General features: G+C 41.8%; 1 protein-coding gene across 1 annotated transcript in view; it reads right to left on the bottom strand.

The window, feature by feature from the left end:
• The window catches only part of LOC117366418 (solute carrier organic anion transporter family member 1B3-like), a 462,552-nt gene that overhangs the window by 198,980 nt on the left and 238,112 nt on the right, over window positions 1-25,460 (bottom strand). The window contains exon 9 of the mRNA XM_033957759.1: window positions 4,697-4,862. Coding sequence (XP_033813650.1) covers window positions 4,697-4,862 — 166 coding nt within the window. The remainder of the gene's footprint in view (window positions 1-4,696; window positions 4,863-25,460) is intronic.

Raw genomic sequence — 25,460 nt, 5'->3', positions numbered from 1 at the left:
GAATGTTATGAAGTTGATAATTATTCTGATAGCAGCAAGGTATCAGAGGAAGGGTCAAATAATGGTGCATTAGTTCCTTCTGAAGATTCAGAACCAATTAGCTATGTCCAGTTTGTGAAAAAATGTGATCGTAAACTGACATGTTTCATGGTGCACTTTATTCAGAAGATTTTTGTTTCATTAATTTAGACAGGCTAACTTCATTATGTGAGGCTCAAAATGACATACGCCATACCGGTGAGTCTGACCTCGGTACCAGGAAAGATGGTAGAGGCGCTGATAAAAGACCGCATCATTAATCACCTTGATGGACACGATCTGATGAGGACCAGCCAGCATGGTTTCAGTAAAGGCAGATCTTGCCTGACGAACTTGCTGCACTTCTTCGAGGGAGTAAACAGGCAGATAGACAAGGGCGAGCTGGTCGACATTGTATATCTGGATTTTCAGAAAGCGTTCGACAAAGTTCCACGATTACTTTGGAAAATTGCATACCATGGAATTGAGGGTGAAATACTCACGTGGATTAAAAACTGGCTGGAGCATAGGAAACAGAGAGTGGGGGTAAATGGACAATTCTCAGACTGGAAGAGCGTCACCAGCGGGATGCCGTAGGGCTCAGTGCTTGGACTTGTGCTCTTCAACATCTTTATAAATGATCTGGACATTGCTACGACGAGCGAGGTGATTAAATCTGTGGACGATACGAAGTTATACAGAGTAGTGAAGACACAGGGGGATTGCGAAGATCTTCAACGTGACATAATCAAGCTTGAAAAATGGGCATCAACATGGCAAATGAGGTTCAATGTGGATAAGTGCAAAGTGATGAATATCAGGAACAAAAATCTCATGCATGAATACAGGATGTCCGGGGCGGTACTTGGAGAGACGTCCCAGGAAAGGGAGTTGGGAGTTCAGATTGACAAGTCCATGAAGTCATCTGCACAATGTGCTACGGCAGCAAAAAGGGCGTACAGAATGCTAGGAATGATCAAGAAGTAGATCGAACAGATCCGAGAAGGTTATCATGCCGCTGTACCGGGCCATGGTGCGCCCTCACCTGGAGTACTGTGTCCAGCACTGGTTGCCGTACATGAAGAAGGACATGGCACTACTCAAAAGGGTCCAGAGAAGAGTGACTAAAATGGTTAAGGGGCTGGAGGAGTTGCTGTACAGCGAGAAATTAGAGAAACTGGGCCTCTTCTTCCTTGAGAAGAGGAGACTGCGAGGGGACATGATCGAAACATTCAAATTACTGAAGTGAATAGACTTGTAGAGAAAGACAGACTGTTCACCCTCTCCAAGGTAGAGAGAACGAGAGGACACTTTCTAAAGTTGAAAGGGGATAGATTCCGTACAAACGTAAGGAAATTCTTCTTCACCCAGAGAGTGGTAGAAGACTGGAACGCTCTTCCGGAGTCTGTTACAGGGGAAGAAACCATCCAGGGTTTCAAGACAAGTTGGACAAGTTTGTGCTAAATGGTGAGACTGGACTCATTTGGAGCACTGTTCTTGACTTTGGGGCCGCCGTGTGAACGGACTGCTGGGCAGGATGAACCATTGGTCTGACCCAGCAGCGGCAATTCTTATGCTCTTATGTTCATTTAACATATCCTGGACGATGTTAGCAACAGAGTTTCGCTCGGTGACTACATACAAGTGCATATACATTCATCGTTTTTTCACAATTCCTTGTTTTCTGGTAAATTTAATCCCAAATTGCTAGATGCTGATGATTTCTTAGACCAGCTTTCTAAACTCATTCAAAGTCACAGAGAAATACAGGTCTGTGATTTATTCCATGTTGTTGTACTTGTAATAAGAAACAAGGGTGGTGGGGCCAGTAGGGTGTTAAAATCTATACTGTTTAGCCAGATTTTGCAGAAAAAAGGATGTACTTAATAGATTTGAATAACACAGGCAATAATCGGTGTTTTGCCAGTAGTTTTACAGCACTTATGTCACCACTAAAACTAACAGATGCTGAGCTGTTAACAGGTGCTGAAAAGCTACATAATGATTTGGAGTGGGCGGTACATAAAAAAATCATGTTCGTTGATGTAGCAGCCATCAAACAACATTTAAAGATATATATAAAAGTTGTGTTTTCTACAAACTCGTGGTGTTGCTTTAAAACATCAGATCAGCCCATGTATCCTGAAACTGTTTTCTTGTTGCTTCACGATGACCATTTCTATGGCATAATCAATGTCAAAAAATTCTACGGGGAGCTTAACTTCTGTACTTTTTGCCAGAAGCCTTATAGTTGCATCTACTCTTGTACATTATGGTGTCATCTTTGTTTAACACAGAGATGTTTGAGCAATGTCAGTGTACAGCAGAGATATCCTAAAAGCAAGAGGTGTTGTTGCTCTAAAGACTGTTTAGATAGACATATGCAGTTGGCACAGAAAAATGAAGTGGCGTGTTTATCTAAATTACTATGTCAGAAATGCGAGTCCTATGTGAATGAGAAAACATAAATGTAAGGGTAGGATGTGTAAGCTATGCCGTGAACCCCTAAGCAGTGATGACATGCACTTATGTTTTATGACCCCTATCAGTAAACTTAAAACATCTGAAAAGTATATTTTTCACGATTGTGAATTTATGCAGGAAATGAGGTGGCATGTACCTAATTACCTAATTACATATATGCGGAGGACTAGTACGAGAGAAGAAAATGAGGATTCAAGGGTCTTGAGTGTTTTTCAGCCTATTTTTGTGTGTGTGTCTGTATGCACCTGTATGCACCTTTACCTTGTTTCTGCCTACTTCATCAGAATGTGCACTTCTGGTAGGGCAGGCACTCCCATTTCCACTAACGTCATCAGAAAGTGTATTTCCGGGGGCAAACACGCCCCATTTCCCATTAGAAAGTGCATTTCCGTTGACGTGGCATGGCATTTCTGATGATATCACCAGAAATGGGGCGTGTTTGACTCCGGAAATATGCTTTCTGATGACGTTAGCGGAAATAGGGTAAATGAAGTGCCGGAAATGCACATACAGACACACACACACAAAAAGACTGAAATACACTCAAGACCCTTGAATCCCCATTTTTTTCTCTCGTACAAGTCCTCCACATATATGTAATTAGGTAATTAGGAACATGCCACCCGTTTCCTGCATACATTCACAATCTTGAAAAATATATTTTTAAGATGTTGCTTGTGCAGTGCTCTTAAAACCTGGGGTCTGTTTTAAAAAAATAAACAGGAAAGAAAAAAAGCAGCTGTAGAGGTCTTTTTTCTTTTCTAAGATGTGTGTTGGAAAAAAAACCCTATAATCTTAGCTCTGCATCCACTGCTCTAACAATGAGCTTTTAAAACCTGTCTTTTAACTAAAAGGCTATTAAAATAAAGACACTCTTTTTTCTGGCCACACCATTTCCAGGGGTTTGACTAAATCTGTTTCTGCTAATATCATCAGAAAATGCATTTCCGTCTCATTAGAAAAGCGCATTTCCGGCACTTCATTTACCCTGTTTCTGCCTATGTCATCAGAATGTGCACTTCCGGTAGTTCAGGCACTCCCATTTCCGCTGACATTATCAGAAAGCATATTTCCGGGGTCAAACACGCCCCCATTTCTGGTGATGTCATCAGACAGTGCATTTCTGGTGATTTGGCATGGTGCGGGGCATGGGCATGGCCTAGGTGGGGCCACTATCATTCATTACTATGGGAGGGGGTGGGACATGGGCGGAGAATGGGCTGGACCTGGATGGGAGGGGGTGTGATATAGGCAGGATTAAGGCAAAAGTGGGCGTGGTGTGAGTGGGGCATGGGTGGGGTATGGGTGAAAGTGGGCAGAGAGTAGGCGGGGTTTGGGCAGAGAGTAGGTGTAGTGTGGGCATGGCTTAACCCAGAAGTGAACGCTGATTGGTCGATCCTTATCTTTGACAGCTGTCAATCATTTTGACATGAGGTGTACCCATTATACTACTAACCACTGTTAGCAATGTTCAAGGCCCAGTTAAAAGCCCACCTTTTTGAGAGTGCTTTCAACTCCTAACTCCTTTCACCTTGGGTTTTGCATCCCCAACCCTATATGTCATGTCTGTCTGTCCAAGTTAGATTGTAAGCTCTATCAAGCAGGGATGGTTTATAAATGTTAAAATGTACAGCATTGCATACGCCTTTCAGTGCTATAGAAATGATAAGTAGTAGTAGTAGAAGCAATGGTGTCTACAGTACAGAGAAACCAATAAATGAGAAAAAAGCACAGAGACCTCCAAGAATGGGCAAACATCAAATCTTTATTGAAAGACCCAATTCGAGCCATGTTTCAGCATAATGCCTGTGTCTGGAGTCAGCCTTAGTGAAATATCTTAGGTGAAACACAGGAGAGTGTACTAAATAGGGCAAATGCCATAAAAGCTCATATTTGCTTTACTCAGGTTGTGTGACTTTGAGTAAAATGGGTATGAGTTTTTATGACATTTGCCCTATTGTATTTCATATAATATGTATCACTGTGGCTGTCCCTTGATGCAGGCATTATGCTAAAACAAGGCCCGTGTCAGGTCCGTCAATAAAGATTTGATGTGTGCCCATTCTTTCTTGGAGGGTCTTGGTGTATTTTTTTCTCATTTGACAGTTTTATAGAGTCATGTCAAAGAAATACAGCACTGAAATAGCTCATAGAAAGAAAAAAAGGCAAAACATAGTTAGGAAGAGTAACTTACAACATTCCTTCCATATCCAGTTGAAGATTTACATCCAGCAAGGCAAGATGATACATATGTGATTCCATTATTTCCACAGACAGGATCCCAATGTTTTGTTGAACATTTGCAGTTAATGTTACAAGAAGAAATCAAAGTATTTTCTTGAAGTACGATTTGATGACTTCTAAAGAAAAGCAATATGAAAAAAATATATATATAATGAAGATACAAAAGTGAAATAACCAATATGGAGAGCTGTAATAGAGCATTTATACAGGGTTATAAAAGTGTGATGATTGTTCAACATTTACAAGATATATTACAAAAGGATGATAGAGCCTTTTATAAAATACCTATGAGGTTGCAGGAAGAACACCTGTAACTGACAGCATATATTATGGGAACAGCCATTCTATAAAGAAATGTGTTCAAAAAATGAGTGGCATCACTTGGGGCTTTGGCCAGTTAAATAGTGGTACTTAAAGCAGCTGAATTTGCAACATATGGGTATAAGTAGTACTGCAACATTTCACTAAACTGGACTTCTAAGGGACACTGATAAGTTTTAGATGTTTGATGTGTTTTAGACACCCAGAGAGGTATACAAAATTGCCCCTTCAATCACTTCTCCAAACAAGGAGCTAGCTAATATTTTCTGTGTGTCTGAGAGCAGGTATACTGTTGATGCCCAATCTAGAAGCCTGGTGGTTGTTGAAAATTTTCCCATATTGGTATTCTGAAGACTGAACCTGCTGTTTTATGATTTAGAATTTCTAGGTTGGCCCATAGGCATCAAAGCAAGGGGTGTGGGGATGTGGGAGGGGGCCACAGGGGCCATGGCCTCCCCAGAAACATAAGTGATAGAGTGACATCTGATGAAATCCGATTCCGTGACGGGTAAAAAGATCTTCTTATGCACATTGCCAATTTTGTCATTAAACATAGCTATTTTAAATTTGATAATCAATTCTATTTACAAAAGAAGGGGGTAGCCATGGGGGCAACAGTGGCACCCGTGATGGCATCCCTATACATGGCAGAATTTGAGCAGAAATATGTAAATGAATCCATACAGTTTGAACACATGATACCGTGGAAGCAGTTCATTGATGATATTTTTTTCATTTGGAGAGGTGAGATGAGTGGTGTTCAACAAATTGTTCAATATTTGAATGGTTGTGATCCTCATCTTGTTTTCACTGAAACGATCCATGCTAATTAAATAAATTTTTTAGGAGGAAAGATTCAAGATGGTGACGGAGCAAGTCGCATAGCAGGAGACTCTTGTTACACTGGCAGAATAACAATTAAATTCTTGCCTTTTTCTGCATTGCTTCATATTATGCCGAAGTGTAAAGGAAAACAGAGGGGTGGTCTTCCTGCCTCCTCTGCCACATCGCTAATGCGCCAGACAGCAATTACAACTTATGCTGTGTCGGTTGTACAGGGTGCTTCTGCAGATCAAGGGGGGTTGACCTCGATATTGGACAGCGAAGTTTCGCTGAGCCTAGCTGGTCTGGGAGTTCCCCTACGCCCCAGGATGTTGTCTGGGACGCCGACGGTGCTGTAGAAAACAGCAGGGTGACTACTCCGCCAGCATTGTTCAGCTCACCCTTGACCCTGGAAACAGTTCCAATCTCGCTGGAGTTTCAGCTTCAATCGTCAGCGACTGGAGGACCTGAAATTCAGCGTGTCTCAGGAGTTGGAAGTACTAATTTAGATCCAATGGTCCGAGTTTCTTCAGGAATGTTTCCTTCTTCCCTTCTGAGCCCGTTGAAAAAATCACCAGTGATAGACAGGGAAGCAATCTGGGAGTCTATTGAAAGCCTTCATAAGGTATGCTCCCACTTTATTTCAGCTTCACAAACTTCCTCAGTTCAGATAAATAATTTAGAGGAAAAAATTAAACATCAGGATAAAAGAATGGCCAAAGTTGAGAAGCAGGTCTCTGAATTACAAAATTCCTCTAATATGCATTTCAAGGATAAAGTATTGTTGGTTAAGAAAATTGAGAACCTGGAGAATGCAAATAGGAATTTAAACTTTAGATTGATTAACTTTCCGGTTTCCAGGCTACAATCACCTAAGGAACTATTTCAACTGTTTCTAACCTCTGCCTTATAGTATCCAGAGACAACTATACTCCCATTACAGAAATTGTACTATCTAAATATTCCTAAAGCAATAAAGCAGAATTTGGAAAATCAATCAGCAGAATTAAATATCACAGATATCCTAGAATCTTCACAGTCTGAAATTTCTGTAATGGCTACACTTCTTGTGACCTTTGTCTTCTTACAAGACAAAGGAGCCGCTACTGGAGCAGTGGGAGATTAGGCAGGCTTCCCCGCAGCCTCCTAAGTTACCCAGTGGAGAGTATATTAATCAGCTGTGAGGCACAAGTGAGTGAGCCACTACTGGAGCACTGGGAGATCGGGCAGGCTTCCCCGCAGCCACCCAAGCTACCCGGTGGAGAGTATATTAATCAGCTGTGAGCCACTACTGGAGCAGTGGGAGATCGGGCAGGCTTCCCTGCAGCCACCTAAGCTACCCAGTGGAGAGTATATTAATCAGCTGTGAGCTGCGGTACGCAGCCCGCAGTTACATGTCTGAAGGGGTGTGGCCAAAGGGGCAGGACACACCCATTATGAGCCCCTTCGGAGCCACGAGGAGTAGAGTGCAGGGAATTAAAGTTGTGCTTCTTTATGGGGAAGAAGAAAGCTAAAATTGTGCCATCTCAGCTGACCTCAGGACCAATGGAAAGACATCTTCAAGCCCTATTTTTACCATTGATGGAAGACAAGGTAATCATGTCATCTCAAACTGTGTCTCTCTCCTCTGGGGAACCGTCACCTCCTCTTCAACTGATATTTAATTCCTCTGGGAGTTTAGTCGATTCCCTTAAGATTGGGGAATCATCATATTCTCTCTTACAATTTCCTCATTCAACTGGCATTATGGATTCATTTCAGGAAGGCACTAAGTTCTTAGGAGCACATTCTTTGACTCCGGTTCAAATGGTATCGGCGTCTAATAAGGAAGTCCTCCCTAAAGACAAAGTAATTACAGTGGAACCTTGGTTTACAAGCATAATTCGTTCCAGAAGCATGCTCGTAAACCAATTTACTCGTATATCAAAGCGAGTTTCCCCATAGAAAGTAAGAGAAACTCGCTTGATTCGTTCCACCTCCCATCCCCCCCGGCCACTGGCGCTACTCCACCCCACCCCCACCTCGGAGAGAATGAGCGCCAGAAGGCCTTGAGCATGTGCAGATGCTCAAGGCCCAGTTGGAGGAGAGGCAAGATCTTCGGGCACCAGCATCTCCTGTGGGTTGGTGCTGCGTGCCGGTGTCACATTGGGGGGTGAATTTTCAGGCGGGGGGGGGGGGGGGGCGATGCCGGTTAGCGGGCAGGGGGACTCGCATATCGAGTCAATGCTCGGTTTGTGATCACGATTTGTGAGAATGTTTTGTTCGTCTTGCAATACACTCGCAAACCGGTGCACTCGTAAACCGAGGTTTGACTGTACTTTGAAGGTTGTCTGGATTGTGGTCAATAGGATTGAGTCCTCATTACAGGCTACTGTGTCTAATTTATGTCAATTCTCCTCAGATATAACTGTTAAAATAAATGAGCAACAATCTCAGATAAAGTCCTTGGAAAATAAGGTAGAAAAATTGGAAGGTACAGTTAATTCTTTATAGCAAACAGCTATGGCTATTATTAAGTATAGTACTTTGCTTCATATGCAAATGGAGAAAACAGAGAACCTAATGAGACAAAAGAATCTTAGATTCCTCAGCTTTCCTATCTCACACTGTTTGGCACCCTTGGAACACCTCAGAATAATACCCTCAGGTGGATACTTTTGTACCGGATAATCTATATTATATTCCTAGGAATTCCAAAGAAATAAGGGAAGATGGGGAAAATGATAGACTAGTGTCACCAGATAGTTTGAAAATTTCCCAATTTTTTAGAATCTTCCAAAGATTTGATAACTAAACGTGATACTTTATTGGTAACTTTTAAATTGGAGATGGAAAAATAATAAATTCTTAAATTGTACTTTGTGAATAAGAAAGCACTGTTCTGTGGACAACAATTGAATATTTTCCCGGATGTGTCCAGACAGAAGCAATTTAGGAGAAGGCAATTCCTACAGCTTAGACCTAAAGTCTTAGCTGAGGGAGCTGCATTTTCCTAAAGTTTCCATGTAAGTGCCTTGTAATATATGGGATTGATAAATTTGTTTTTGTGGATCCTTTACAGTTGGAGAATTTTTTGAAAGATATACCTGTGCAGAAAGTTTCAGATACTAATTTGGTTGAAGATAAAAAGTGACATATTTAATTGAGGCCTAATTTGCCTGCCAGGAATACTCTATATCATTTTTTTTCTTTATATGACTAAAGTGAAGTAGTATTTGGCTCCATTAATGTGGACTAGAGTTGATATTCTTTTTTTCCTGATTAGATTTTGTTTTATGTATAACACTGTTTAATTTTTCTGTATTTTGTTATCTTTAGTAACAAAAATCAATAAAGTATAAGTATAAAAATAAAACCAAGACAAAGAAGCATTTCTTTGCTTGTTCTTCAGAGCAGAGAATTTTGAATTTTTTGGTAGTAAAATAGCTGTGTTTCCCGATGTTTCTAAGTGGGCGCAATCCCGGCGGAAAAAATTTCTAATGTTACATCAATCTGTATTGAGTTTAGGAGCAACCTTTCAGCTGTGCTTTCCTTGCAAATGTTGTATTATTATTATTAATAATAATAATAATAATAATTTTATTCTTATATACCGTCATACCGAAAAAGTTCTAGGTGGTTCACAACAAGGTGAGCTAATACATGGGATACAGATAAAATACAAATTAGAATAATTGACTTAAAGACAGAGAGCATTTACAATATAATGCAGAAAAGAAAACAATGGTTTAAAATTGGGGAAGTATTGTTGACAGTTTAAAAAGAACTGTTAGATGCTAGCCAGGCAGGCAATAAAATACCGACATGGCAGGGAAAGAAGTAATACATAGAACAGATAAAATACATCAGTTGAATATAAGGAACCTGATTGAAAAAAATGAAGCAGAATGCATTGAAATACCAGCCTATCTAAGAGTTGAGTCTTTAACAATGTTCTAAAAGTATCAAGCTAATAGATATGTCTTTTATGAACCTGATCAATTACAATTTTTCTTGGAAGGCAAAGCCGCTTCCATAGTCCCAGAGATGCCTACTGATATCACTGTCCAGACTGTTTAGTATGATATACAACTGATTTTGCTCTGCATTTATGAGTATATTGATATGCTTTCTTTTTTTTCTTTGAAATTCAACTACCCTTTACAGTGCTTGATTCTCTCTCCCTCAGTTGTGGACTATTTTCATAGTACATTTATGTTAACATTATATGTTGGATATTGTTATTTTCCCTTATCAAAGGTGTTTTTCTTTGATATTAAATAAAGATAAATAAAATAAATAAATGTTTTGGATATCACAGTGATGTACCTGGCTGGTAGTTTTGATACCACTATCTATCGTATGAAGACCAATAGAAATACTCTCCTTCACTATAAGAGTCATCCCAGGAATTTGAAGGAGAATATTCCAGTAGGTCAACTATTTAGTTTAAAGAGAATATGCTCTTCTGATCAAAAGTTTAAAACACAGGCTTCTAAAATGATAGATTTCAGGCAAGGGGATACTCTAATAAATGTTTAAGACCGCCTATAAAAGTACTAGTAGTGTACATCAGGATTGGCTAGCTAGTAACTCTAAACAAGATCAAGAGAAGGCTATGAGGCTCTACAATTGCGGAGAGCTATTCAGCGACACTGGGAGATATTGCAATTTCACCCAGAGTTTACTGAATTGCCTAATTTGCCTATAAGTGAAGTAAGAATGTAGGTGAACCGGTGAAGAGAGTTAAACCTACAAGAGTATAGTATGGAGATAATTAAGGTCATTATCCCTGTGGACAGTGTGTTTATTGTTCTCATGCCCTGCAAACTAGGTTGGTGCCTATACGTCATAATGGTCAGCGTTTTGAATTACTTGGACATACTGATTGTAATTCGGCACACGTGATCTATGCCATTATCTGCCCATGCGGGTTGGTCTATATTGGACAGACCTGACAGGTGGTTAAGATTAGAATAGTGGAACATCTAAGCTGTTTAAGAACTAAGAGAGAGGAGGCACCACTTGTTGAGCATTGGTATGCTAAACATCATTGTATATCAGATCTAAAATTTGTAGCATTGAAACAATTACACAATGTCTATGGAGGTAATATTTTTCGTCAATTATTGAATTGTGAACAGAGATTTATTTTTAAATGGAAAACAGCATCCTCTCTAGAGTTAAATAAAGAAATAGAGTGGTAACTGGCGGTGTCCTGAAGCAGTTGGTTCATTAGTGGGTTTTGGAGGTGACAACAGTTCATTGGGAAGCTGTTTAAAATGTTAAAGAATGTGAGTTATTTGACTATATAAGATACTAGTATTGTAGCCCTTTACATTAACGGGTGCTAGCTGTCTGTCTTTCTTTCCCTCCCACTTCCCTGTGCAGCAGCATTTCCCCCCACCCTACTTCCCTGTACAGCAGCATTTCGATCCCCCCACTTCCCTGTGCAGCAGCCACAGCAGCAGCATTCCCTCCCCCCACACCACTTCCCTGTGCAGCAGTAGCATTTCCCTTCCCCCCTTCCCTTCCTGCGGTCCCACCCCCACACACACATAGTACGCTGTGCAGCAGCAGCATTTCCCGGCCTTCCCTATGCAGAAGCAGCATTTTCCCCCCACACACACACACTTCCCTGTGCAGCATCAGCATTCCCCCCCCACACACTTGCCTGTGAAACAGCAGTATTTCCCGGTCTTCCCTGTGCAGCATCAGCATTTTCCGCTGCCCCCTTCCCAGCTGCTGCATTAAAATTAATAGAAAAGCGCTGCACTGCACTACCGCTGGCTCCGGCATCTTCTATCCACTGCGGCCAATCCTAGCGGAAACAGGAAGTAGTCAGAGAGGGCAGGCCATAGTGGACAGAAGATGGCGAGGCCAGCGTTAGCGCGGTGCAGTGCTTTTCTCTTAATTTAAAGGCGGGTGAGCCGGCCAGAAGGAAGAGGCTTTGGCGGTGGTGGTTTGGGTGGTGAGTGAGGGCGGGAGGGTGGTTGATCATTGGAACAAGCTTCCAGTGCAGGTGATCGAGGCAGACAGCGTGCCAGACTTTAAGAATAAATGGGATACCCATGTGGGATCCCTACGAGGGTCAAGATAAGGAAATTGGGTCATTAGGGCATAGACAGGGGGTGGGTAAGCAGAGTGGGCAGACTTGATGGGCTGTAGCCCTTTTCTGCCGTCATCTTCTATGTTTCTATGTTTCTATGAGGGGGGAGTCGGTGGCTGTGCTGTTTCTCCTAATTGTATGGCCGCCACATCCGCACTCCTGCTTGCCACGAACCTACTGATCACAGATCAGAGATCACGGAAGCACGCAGGTAAGTGCGCATGTGCGGCTAGGGTTTTATTATATAGGATTTAAATTATTTGTGATATTTAGAATGAGATGTTAAAGATGAACTATACTCCATTTGTTCAACAACGCTGATTTTTTTCTTCCTCCTGAAGAAGCAAACATCAAGAGAAACACGTACTTTATTGAGGAAGTTTGAAGGACTATAACTTTTAAACAGCGATGGATTAATATTTTGTTGTATGGATTTTATCTGGAGAATGGACATAAGTTTTTTGTGGTTCGAGTTTTAAAAATTTTTTGGGATAACACATATCACTGGGAGCATAATATGCATGTTGAGGACGTAGAGTACTGTAAGCAGCAGACTAAGTGAAAACCAGCCAGCATGATAAGTACAAAATCATACCTTTTTCATCTATCATATTACCATCATTATAGACAGCTATTTAAGATATACTATTTGTTGAAAAAAGTAGTGAAGTAGGAAAACTGTGTCATGGTGATCCAAGATGGCCGCTGCCTAAGTGATCGGATACATGCCTCCGATCGAAGCTCTTCTAGTTACATGATTTTTGGCTGGAGACTGCATTTCCCGGCCTGCTCGTACCTGTTTCCACGACGCGATGCCGAAGAGGAGAGGCAGGAGCGCTGCTGGTGCCTTGCGGCACTTCGAGTTGCCGTCCCTCGGCAACATTGAAGAACTTCTTCGGAGGATGCAGAGAGCTGCTGCTGCGAATCCGAACACTAGCCCGCTGAGGATCCCGGGTGTGAGTGAGACCAACGGGACTCCTCTTGGGCCAGACCCCACCCTTAGCCCGGATGTTAGAGCACTGCCTTCTCCACCACAGTTGGCCAGCTCACCCAGGGGTCAGGAAACCCCGGAAGAAGGGGTATTACTTTCCCCAGAGGCAGACAACTTAACACCGGGAAGCTTGGAAATGGAGATCCTGGTTTGGGCAACCTCCAGGGAAGACTCTGTAGGATCTACAACACCTGAAGGAGGATTGAACCAGAAGGAACAGAAACCAGAACAAACCAAGGAAGGTGAGAGACTCTGTACTACAGTACAAGCTACTTTTTAGGATAGACCTGCTGAGGTGACCTTAGAAGCCCTCTAGGACCTGGTAGCAAATTTTGGGAAGGTATTTAGTCCCAATTTCCAACAGATTGAAAATAAACTTATCCACCACTCAGAAGAATTAGAAAAATTAAAATTGGATATGACTTCTTATAAGAGTTTACTTGGAAAGACTCAGCAGGATATGGTTTCAATAAAACAACTCCAGGAAACTATAATTAAAGACAACTTGAATCTTAGAAGAAAAGTGGAAAATCAGGCATGTAGTAATAATTTGAGATTGATAAACTTTCCAAGAATAACTATGGGAACACCTAGAGATATGCTCAGGAGATATTTATTAGAAATTTTGGAAGTTCCGGAAGGTAATCTTCCACCATTCGTCCAAGTTTATTATCTCCTCAGCAAAATTCCGCACCAACAGCAACCTGAGCCTACTGAAGGACAAGTAATGAATATTACAGAGATTCTGGAGAAGTCAGATAAGGAAGTGGTAACACCTGCAACATTAGTAGCCACTTTGGCTCTTTCTATTGATAAATCTTGGTTATTGAGACTATTTCTAAAGAATAAACAAAAGGAATTTTTTGGCTGTAAAATTCAGTTCCCTGATGTTACAAGGGAAACGCAAAATCGTAAACGTGACTTCCTTCTTTTGAAACCGAGATTCATCTCATTGGGAGCTACATTTTATTTGAGACATCCTTGTAAGTGCATTGTCTATTATCACTCAACTAAATATGTATTCTTTGAGCCCCAACATTTGACTAATTTTCTGGCGTTGTCCCTCCTGGACAAGGAGAAAACTCAAGTTTGAGCTCTAAAAGAAAATAGTAACTTCCTTCCCGATCTATAGGAATAGCATTACTTTTTTTATTATTTCTTTATGTTCTCACAATTAATTCTTGGATCTAATGAGGACTTGAGCTAATTTTACCATAATAGTTTTTCTTGTATTGCTTAACGTTGTTAAGTATGGATTTATATGATTGTAATATGCTTTGGTTAAATTTGCTTTCTGTACAAGTTTACTTGATATAATATTGAAATCAATAAAAATACTTATATACAAAAAAAAGTAGTGAAGTAAGGATAAAAAAACAGGCAGGTATGAGGGTGCTATGATGTTATAAAGTCTGGGCTGGTGGAGTCTGCTGCTCTCACATTTAAAGCACATTGACTTTCTCACTGAGCACTATTATTTAGTTATAATACATTTTTTATTTGGTTTTATTTGATAAATTGATCCTCTATTTTTAGATACTCCCCAGAAATAGCCAGTAGTAACAAGACTGAAGGGGATCCTGTGGAGATAGAAAAACCAACTCAGGCGGCAGCCTCAGGTAGCACTCTTAGAGGAGCAGCATCATGCTGCTGGCCAGCGTACCTGCTGGCCGGTTCTCTCTGCCTCGTCCCTTCCCTGCCATCTACTCCTCCCCCCTCCCCCCGAGTGTCTACCTTAAACTTCTTGTAAAAGTTGCTGGATGGCGGAACCGATTCACAGTGTTGCTCTGCTGTAGGCCCCGGTGTCTTCTCTCCACTGCGGCCAACCCTCTCAGACAACTTCCTGTTTCCGTTGGGGTGGGCCACAGTAGAGAGAAGATGCCAGGGCCTACATCAGGGCAACACTCTTCTTGATGATATAGAAGAATCCCCTACACAGGCATTGTGGATGGAACTTGAACAAATGCACCAGTGACTTATTAGGGCATAGCTACATGGTAGCACCATGGTCCAGTACCTATAAAGACAATGATACCTCGTGGGCTTTGCATATTAAAAGAACCTAAGCTCATTACGTCTGATAGATCATTTATGGAGAAATGGACAGCGTATTAAATTGCTGTTCCAGGGATTTAATGATCCTATTAGTGGAAATGACATCAGATATTGAGTTGGATCTATGCACTAAAACAGTGTCTATGGAATTACAGATGAAGGAGAAAATAGAAAAAGATGAGTTTGAGAAAAAACAAGAAGAACCTGAAGACTCACTGGTACAATTTCGAGATTCAATACAACAGAAGAAAATAAGAAAATGGAAGCGGGATGAAAAGGACTATCAAATGGGTAGAGTATACTCTTGGAATAAAAAAATAAGTAGTAGGTCTATAAAGAAGAAAGTAGCTTTCAATGCTTCATTTGAAGAATCTGATGCTACTAGTGGGGATTCAACAGAAATACCTTCTATTAAGACTTCGGTGGATGAAGCACTAGCCCAAAGAGGAGGATGCCCCATGGGAAGGACCAGAGGGACCCAACGAGGCAGAGGCAAACCCCAATCCAATGGGAAAAAATAGCGTCTACAGTCATTAACATCTGTAAGGTACCATTGACAAAAGATCAACATGCAGTACTCTGCCAACGTCCTGATTTTTTTCAGTTAAAAAATTTTTTCTTTAAATTTTTGAGAAAGCTTCAACTGAAATTATTCTTCCTTGATAAAGAAATATCCAACAGTTTAGAAAAAGATGTTTTGATATGTAGAAAAGAATCTAGATAGACTCTTCCGGGCCAAATGGATTCAGGATTGACCACGTTTCGAGATCTGGTGTTAGCAGGGATTTCAGTTTATGAAAAAAGGTTTCTCAAACAAAAGATATCTTATAATCTGACGTATCATCAATACCAGGCACTCATGCAGTTAAAAGATAAACATGATTGCATGATTTTAAGAGCAGATAAGGGAGGAGCTACAGTCATTTTGGATAAGGAATATTATTTAAATGAAGTGAAACGACAATTGTCAGATATAATAGCTTATTCCCCCTTATCTGCTGATCCTGTAGGTTTACTGATGAAATAAATTTTTGATTGGGTTACTCAACACTAAGAAAGTGGCATGCTAACTAAGAGAGAATATAAATTTCTATTGGAGAAATATCCTAAAATGCTGAATATCTATTTTGTCCCTAAAATACATAAGGATCTGTCAAATCCACCAGGTAGACCCATTTTGAATACGCGAGGGTCTATTTTGGAACCACTGTTGAAATTTTGGGACATTTTTCTAGCGAAAGAAGTAATAACGATCCCCTCTTATTTGAAAGATTATTTTCATCTTCTCAGGATCCTCACTCAAGATAGGAATATGAATTCAGGGACTTTTTTTTTTTTTTTGTAACTTTGGACATAGTGTCACTCTATACCAAGATCCCTCAAGAAGGTGCTTTATCTATTGTGAAGGATACTCTCTAAAGTAGAAATGGAGAACAGAGAATCAGTACTGAGTTTTTGATGCAACTAGCACAGTGGATGACTGAGAAGAATTATTTCAAGTTCGAAGAGACTTATTACCAACAGATCCAGGGGGTAGCAATGGGGGCTACTTTGGCCTCTTCTGTGGCCACTCTGTATGTAGGCCAATTTGAAGACAGAGAGATATATCCTTCAATCTTCTTTCGACATATTTCCTTATGGAAAAGGTTTCTAGATGACATTTTCTTTTTGTGGGAGGATCCAGAACTAGTTCTTTTAGATTTTTGGGGATGGATCAACACCAGAGACCCACATCTACAGTTTGTTCCGTTTTACAGCACTGAAAAAAATTGAATTTTTGGATATAAAAATTGTCAAGGAAGATTTTCAGTTGACCACCCAGCTTTTTAGGAAATCTGTAGCCCGCAATACTCTATTGCATTTTGCTAATTATCACCCATACCATCTAAAGTTCAACATCCCAGTTAGCCAATTTTTAAGATTCCGCAGGATATCATCTAACCAAAAAGATTTTAAAACAGCAGCAGATCAGCTTCAACAATGTTTTAAAGACCGAGGGTATCCGGTTAAAGCTATACATTGAGCATACTTAAGAGCAAACTATGCCAATAGAGAGCTGTTATTATGTGAAAGAGAGAAATTTAATAAGAAAGATCGTAATCTGTGTATTGCCATATTCTGTAGCAGCTAAAGAACTTATAGCGCAGATTTAAAAATACTGGCATATTTTACAGTTGCTCTAATAGGCAAAACAGTCCTCAAGTGAAAATCAAATCCAACCAACATACAAGAGGACTATGGCAGAAGTCAATCCTTGCTGGTTATAATACCGCTCTCAGAAATCTGTGCTGTCCTCACACTACTGTGTTCGGAACCATTCTCACAGATATAAGATATCTTTCATTGAGTCGGTATTTTTTATGCAAAAAACATAGCCACGCAAGCTCATATAAAGTGCTGAGTGCAATAAATAAATGACTTTTTTTTGTATTTAAAAATAGATATCAAAAAACTTTATGCACTTATCTTATAAAGAGCTGGCTTGTAGCTCGTGGCTGTTCAATATATGGCTGAACGCCCGTTGTTCATTTTATGGCTGAACGCCCTACGGGACCCGTTTCACCACACATAAAGGGCTTCTTCAGGGGTCTTATAGTATAAACTGCAATAGAACAACAACACAAAAACAAACTTACATTTCAAGTGGATAAAATAACACAAGAACTTCTTCTCAATAAACAATAAACAAGACGGATGTACTTACTGTGCTACAGTATTAGCATTAACACAAAATGGCGCTGGCAGATTACAAACGCCGCGCCTGCGTCTTATATGCCCTTCTAAAAAGTGACATACGCATGCGCTTTATTTATGCACGTCTCACTAAACCAATTTTTACATTAACTATGAAAAAATGTGGGAAAACATAAAAGGTAATAAACAATCAATGAAAAATCCAGAAAAAATTAGAAAAAATTAGAAAAAAAGATTAGAAAAAAGAATACCAGTCAATACCAGAATTTAACCCATTTGGTTTTGTCGTATTCAGTCTGAATATCCATTGGGACTCACGCTGATGCAATCTACGTTGCCTATTACCCCCTCTCATATGCTGTTCTTCTCTATCAATTCCGAAGCTTCTTAAATCGGAGAAGGAATGATTCATCTTAATGCAATGTTCAGCTATAGGTGCATTACGTTTAAAACATTTAATATTTGATTTATGCTCACCCAACCTTATTTTAAGTGATCTAGTGGACATCCCAACATATAACTTATTACACGGACACCAGATCACATAAATAATGTGGTCCGTGGAACATGTTAAAAAATGTTTGATTTTATAAATCTTCCCATTTAGCGGATTAGTAAATTCATTAAGGGAGACCATAATTTTACAAACGCTACACTGTCCACATTTAAAAAAACCAACCAACCCCGGACTTAGTGGCTTCATAATATTACAAACAGTAGGGGAAAGAATGTCTCTTAAGTTCTTATTCCTAGAAAAGGCTATTCTAAGATGGACATCTTCAAATAAGGGACTAGTTTCCATAATCTTCCAGTTCTCTTTCAAAATCTGAGCAATACAAGTCCCATCATTGGAATAACGGAGTGCACAAGTCATAATAGTGTCATCATGTGTCAATTCTTTTGATTTTTTGTGGAACAACCATTCTTTATGATAATGTTTAGTTCGCTTCAGGGCTCTCTTTAAAGTTGTCGAAGGATAGCCTCTTTCCTCAAACTTGGCTATCCATTCCTTGGATCTTTTCTTAAACATTTCTTTAGACGAACAATTCCTCTTCAATCTCAAAAATTGAGAGAAAGGAAGATCTGTCGACATTTGTTGATGAATTTCTGAAACAGGAGGTTCCTAAGATTGACTCCTATCTTCAAGATTCGAGAGATGTCATAATAAAGTTACAAGACATTCCGAGTGAATGGTTTCCTTTCACTCTGGCTTCCTTTGATGTCACTGCTTTATATACTTCCATTCCTCAGGACGCTGCTTTGAACATCATCACTGAGGTATTGGATAAGAGAGAAAGACCTCATGCCATTCCCACGGAGTTCTTATCAACTTTAGCAGAGATTACCATGAAAGAGAATTTCTTTATATATGACCAATTGTACTATAGACAACGTAAAGGGGTAGCGATGGGGGCGGTATTTGCCCCCTCCGTCGCCAATTTATATATGGCGAATTTTGAGTCATGTTGGTTACCACAATCCCCTTTCAATGGAGAACTGTACAGTTGGTATAGATATATAGATGATGTTTTAGTTCTGTGGAAAGGTGGTGAAAAGCGTCTTCAGGATTTCCTTCAGTGGCTTAATAACTGCGATGTGAGTCTGCATTTTACTATGAGTTGGTCTAATTCTAGCATCGAGTTTTTAGATCTACATATTCTTCAAAAAGAAAATCAGTTTATATTTGATGTTTTTACTAAACCAACTGACAGAAATATGCTTTTAGATTATCGCAGTTGTCACCCCAGCAGTCTAAGAAACAATCTTCCTTTCTCTCAATTTTTGAGATTGAAGAGGAATTGTTCGTCTAAAGAAACGTTTAAGAAAAGATCCAAGGAATGGATAGCCAAGTTTGAGGAAAGAGGCTATCCTTCGACAACTTTAAAGAGAGCCCTGAAGCGAACTAAACATTATCATAAAGAATGGTTGTTCCACAAAAAATCAAAAGAATTGACACATGATGACACTATTATGACTTGTGCACTCCGTTATTCCAATGATGGGAATTGTATTGCTCAGATTTTGAAAGAGAACTGGAAGATTATGGAAACTAGTCCCTTATTTGAAGATGTCCATCTTAGAATAGCCTTTTCTAGGAATAAGAACTTAAGAGACATTCTTTCCCCTACTGTTTGTAATATTATGAAGCCACTAAGTCCGGGGTTGGTTGGTTTTTTTAAATGTGGACAGTGTAGCGTTTGTAAAATTATGGTCTCCCTTAATGAATTTACTAATCCGCTAAATGGGAAGATTTATAAAATCAAACATTTTTTAACATGTTCCACGGACCACATTATTTATGTGATCTGGTGTCCGTGTAATAAGTTATATGTTGGGATGTCCACTAGATCACTTAAAATAAGGTTGGGTGAGCATAAATCAAATATTAAATGTTTTAAACGTAATGCACCTATAGCTGAACATTGCATTAAGATGAATCATTCCTTCTCCGATTTAAGAAGCTTCGGAATTGATAGAGAAGAACAGCATATGAGAGGGGGTAATAGGCAACGTAGATTGCATCAGCGTGAGTCCCGATGGATATTCAGACTGAATACGACAAAACCAAATGGGTTAAATTCTGGTATTGACTGGTATTCTTTTTTCTAATCTTTTTTTCTAATTTTTTCTGGATTTTTCATTGATTGTTTATTACCTTTTATGTTTTCCCACATTTTTTCATAGTTAATGTAAAAATTGGTTTAGTGAGACGTGCATAAATAAAGCGCATGTGTATGTCACTTTTTAGAAGGGCATATAAGACGCAGGCGCGGCATTTGTAATCTGCCAGCGCCATTTTGTGTTAATGCTAATACTGTAGCACAGTAAGTACATCCGTCTTGTTTATTGTTTATTGAGAAGAAGTTCTTGTGTTATTTTATCCACTTGAAATGTAAGTTTGTTTTTGTGTTGTTGTTCTATTGCAGTTTATACTATAAGACCCCTGAAGAAGCCCTTTATGTGTGGTGAAACGGGTCCCGTAGGGCGTTCAGCCATAAAATGATCAACGGGCGTTCAGCCATATATTGAACAGCCACGAGCTACAAGCCAGCTCTTTATAAGATAAGTGCATAAAGTTTTTTGATATCTATTTTTAAATACAAAAAAAAGTCATTTATTTATTGCACTCAGCACTTTATATGAGCTTGCGTGGCTATGTTTTTTGCATAAAAAATACCGACTCAATGAAAGATATCTTATATCTGTGAGAATGGTTCCGAACACAGTAGTGTGAGGACAGCACAGATTTCTGAGAGCAGTATTATAACCAGCAAGGATTGACTTCTGCCATAGTCCTCTTATGTTTTACAGTTGCACACTATTTTTGAAGAGATCCCAATGTTTTCATTTAAAAGGGGCAAAACAAATAGTCAGGTTTTAATTCAACTAAAACTAGGAAAGCTTGTAAAACTAGGAAACTTGTAAAATTAGGAAAGCTTGTAAACCGCTCTGAACTGCTTGTAGTATTGCGGTATACAAAATAAAGTTATTATCTATAATAATAAAAAGCTAAGCGCGCATGCGCACTCGCGCTGCGTGTTCCCTGATCCCTTTTCTGTCAGGATGTGGCGGCACGAGTGCGCATGCGCTAGATGGTGCGGAGTGAGGGGCCGTCACTTAGGAGAGCAGGGGATTCGGCTGGCCCCGGCCAGGCAAGACCCCGCTTCCCCACTGCACCCAGGCCCCACAGCCCTGCCAACTTGACGGCCCAATGGTATCATAGGATCAACTCCTCAAGCCAGGACCGCAGCCTGCTTTGCCCTGCCCTCCTTCGCACGCTTTAATGCGGAAGCCGGGACCGCAGCCTGCTTTGCCCTGCCCTCCTTCGCACGCTTTAATGCGGATTCACTGATCCCACCCACTGGCCTCACTTCAGCTCCCTGGCCGCGAAGTCTAGCGCTCTATCGGGTGCTCCTCGATTGGCGAATTCCTTGGCGACGACGATGATGACATGGAGGGCTCAAGTTCCTCCCTTCCATGAGGGGCGCATACGCTTGCGCTCTGTCCCTCTCTTCTGTGACGTCACGAGCTACTCTCCGGGAGCAGGCGAGTGAAGCCCGGTACTTCCAGGTAGCTAAGGGGCGGAGCGTGGCACGTGCCAAGGGTCCGGGTGGAGAAGCTGGTGCTGGAGCCGCTCGCGCACATTAGCGCTGGTTAACGCGTCCCGCAGGGCTTAGCGCGCGCAAATTCCATCTAAGGCGCATTGAAACCTTTAAGGTTGGGGGGAAATAATGGAAACGAGCAAAAGAAAGGCCTGAAAGCACCAGGGAGGAGCCACCCCCAAGACAAAGATGCCAGCAGAAATGTAACTATTGCAGACTGCTTGGGGGGGGGGAAGGAAGGGAGGCCTACTTCTGGACAGGGGGAGCAGGAAAAGGTGCTGATGGACAGGGGTGGAAAAAAGGAAGGTAGGCCTACTGCTGGACAGGGGGAGCAGGAAGAGGTGCTGATGGACAGGGGGGAGATAAAACAAAGGGAGAAGGGCTGCTGCTGGATAAGGGGAGCAGTGAAGGGGTGGTGGTGGACACAGGAGAGGTAAAAGGAAGGGTGAATGGACAGGGGGAGCAAGTAAGGGGTGATGGTGTACAGCCAAAAGAAAGACAGGAAGAAAGACAGAGAGAGAGAGAGACAGAGAGAGAAAGAAATAGACACACACACACACATATATTCTAGCACCCGTTAATGTAACGGGCTATAAAGCTAGTTATTAATAAAATAGAAGGAGACCATACTAAATGTGGCCACTGTCAATGGTGTGCTACCGCCATTGAAGGTAACTCTTGGACAGACCTGCAGACAGGGAAAATAATAAAAGCCATGGCTAATACTAATTATCAAACAGCAAAAACTTGCCAACCTGTCAATCAAAACAGGACAGATACCGGATGACTGGAAGATAGCGAACATCATGCCGATATTTAAAAAAGGATCAAGAGGAGTACCGGGCAACTTTAGACCTGTGAGTCTCACGTCGGTCCCTGGGAAGATGGTTGAGGCGCTGATCAAGGATAGCATTACCCAGCACTTAGACACACACGACCTGATGGGAGCCAGCCAGCATGGATTCAGGAAGGGGAAGTCATGTTTGACGAACCTACTTCACTTTTCTGAGACAGTAAACAGACAAATTGATAGCGGAGAACCGGTGGATATTGTATACTTGGATTTTCAGAAAGCGTTCGACAAGGTTCCACATGTAAGACTCCTCAGGAAACTGCAAGGCCATGGAATAGGAGACATACTAAGATGGATAGGCAAATGGCTGGAGAACAGAAGGCAGAGAGTGGGCATAAATGGGAAATTCTCAGACTGAGAGACTGTGACTAACAGTGTGCCCCGGGCTTGGTACTTGGGCCCATCTTATTTATTTAATATCTTCATAAATGACCTGGAGGATGGAACATCTAGTGAGATCATCAAGTTTGCAGATGACACAAAGCTATGCCGGGCAATCAAATCGCAGAAGGACAGCGAGGAACTCCAGAGTAGAGAGTTGCGCGGGGACAGAAATCCCACCCGTCCGCCAAAGTCCCACCCGTCCCTGTGAGGATTCCCACCCGTCCCCACCCGTCCCCGCGAGGAATCCCTCCATCCCCACCTGTCCCCGCGAGGAATCCCCTCCATCCCCGCCCGTCCCCGCGAGGAATCTCCTCCGTCCCCGCCCGTCCCTATAAACTACAGAAATAGTTATTTCATTTAATTATGCTACTGAATTAAAGGTTCTGGTAGAAACCCATTTTAAAATAAGCAAAAAGACTTTATTAATTTGGAAATATTAATTGGGAAGAATACATACTTTGTAAATGGGTTTCTACCAGAGCATCTAATGTTTATAAATTTTTATCAACACAACTAATATACTACTTTATCCTGAAGCAAAAAAAAAAAAAAAAGAATTTTTTTCCTACCTTTGTTGCCTGGTTTCTGCTTTCCTCATGTTCTCATTCAATTCCTTCCATCCACTGTCTCTCTTCTTTCTGCGTCTTCCATTTGCTCTGTTACTGTGCCTCTCCCTTTCTCCCCCCTCCCAAATTGGTCTGGCACCCATCTTCTTCCCTCCGCTCCCCCCATAGTCTGGCATCTCTGTCTTCTTCCCTGCCAGCGTCTTCTCCCCACTCTCTCTTCCCCATTTCTTTTCAGCATCCTTCTCCCCCCATCTTCCCCATGTCCTGTCAGGCAGCATCCTTCTCCCCCCTCTGCCTTCCACATGTGCTTTCAGTGTCCTTCTCCCCCCTGTCTTCCCCATGTTCTTTCAGCGTCCTTCTCCCCCCTCTGTCTTCCCCATGTCCTTTAAGCGTCCTTCTTCCCCCCGTCTTCCCCATGTCCTTTCAGTGTCCTCCCCCGTCTTCCCATGTCCTTTCAGCGTCCTTCTCCCCCCGTCTTCCCATGTCCTTTCAGCGTCCTTCTCCACCCCTTTGTCTTCCCCATGTGCTTTCAGCGTCCTTCTCCCCCTCTGTGTTCAGCATCCTTCTCCCCCCTCCCATCTTCCCCATGTCCTTTCAGCGTCCTTCTCCACCCCTTTGTCTTCCCCAGTGCTTTCAGCGGCCTTCTCCCCCCTCAGTTTTACCCATTTCCCATAAGCGTCTTTTCTTCTCCACTCTACCTTTCCTGACTTTCTCCCTCCCTGCCCCTTACATTTGTGATGCTTCCCCACCCGACCGACAACAGAACAGGCCCGGTCGGACAAACCTCCCTGCCCTGTTGCCACGAATCTAAATTACCTTCTTACCTTCTTACAGCGGCTACAGGGCAGGGAGGTTTGTCGGCCGGGCCTGTTGTCGGTCGGTCGGGGGAAGCACCACAAAGGTAAGGGGACCTGACCGGCTGTGCACACTGCCCCCCATGGCTGCAACCGGGGCAGACCGCCCCCCCCCCCTTTTGGTACGCCATTGCCTTCTCCCTACCTGCCCTGCCACACACAGCCGACCGGAAGTCTTCCCGATGTCAGTGCTGATGTCGGAGGAAGGGAGGGCTTTGCTTAAGCCCTCCCTCCGACGTCAGCGCTGACATCTGGAAGACTTCCGTTCCACTGTGTGCTACGGCAGGGCAGGTAAGGAGGAGACTAGCCTCACGGCTCGAGTGCGATCTAACCCCGCAGGAACCCCGCGACCCTAGGGGGCGTCCCCATGGGATCCCCATGACCAAAGGGGGAACCCGTAGGATCCCCGTGGGTCCTGCGGGATTCCTATCGTCCCCATTCAGCTCTCTACTCCAGAGCAACTTGAGCCGATTGGAAAATTGGGCAGATAAATGGCAGATGAAGTTTAATGTGGAAAAATGCAAAGTCATGCAATTAGGCAGAAAAAATAAGTAACACAAATACAGTATGTCAGGTGCAAATCTGGAAAAAACCGAACAAGAAAGGGACCTGGGCATATTAATCGACAGGACCTTGAAGCCACTGGCGCAATGCGCAGTGGCAGTGAAGAAAGTGAATAGAATGCTAGGCATGATAAAGAAGGGAATCACGAGTAGATCGGAGAAAGTAATACTACCGCTTTATAGAGCAATGGCCAGACCACACTTGGAATACTGCGTCCAACATTGGTCTCCATACCTAAAGAAGGATTTAAAAGTACTCGAGAGGGCAACGAAGCTAATAAAGGGCATGGAGAACTTGGAATATGAGGAACAACTTAAGAGACTGGGATTGTTCTCCCTTGAGAAGAGGAGACTGCGAGGGGATATGATCGAGACTTTCAAAATACTGAAAGGAATCGACCAAATAGAGCAGGATAAAAA

This window comes from Geotrypetes seraphini, chromosome 9 (genome assembly GCF_902459505.1).
Source record: "Geotrypetes seraphini chromosome 9, aGeoSer1.1, whole genome shotgun sequence".
Classification (NCBI taxonomy): domain Eukaryota; kingdom Metazoa; phylum Chordata; class Amphibia; order Gymnophiona; family Dermophiidae; genus Geotrypetes; species Geotrypetes seraphini.
The sequence above is the reverse complement of the archived record's forward strand: the minus strand, read 5'-3'. Positions and strand labels throughout refer to the sequence as shown.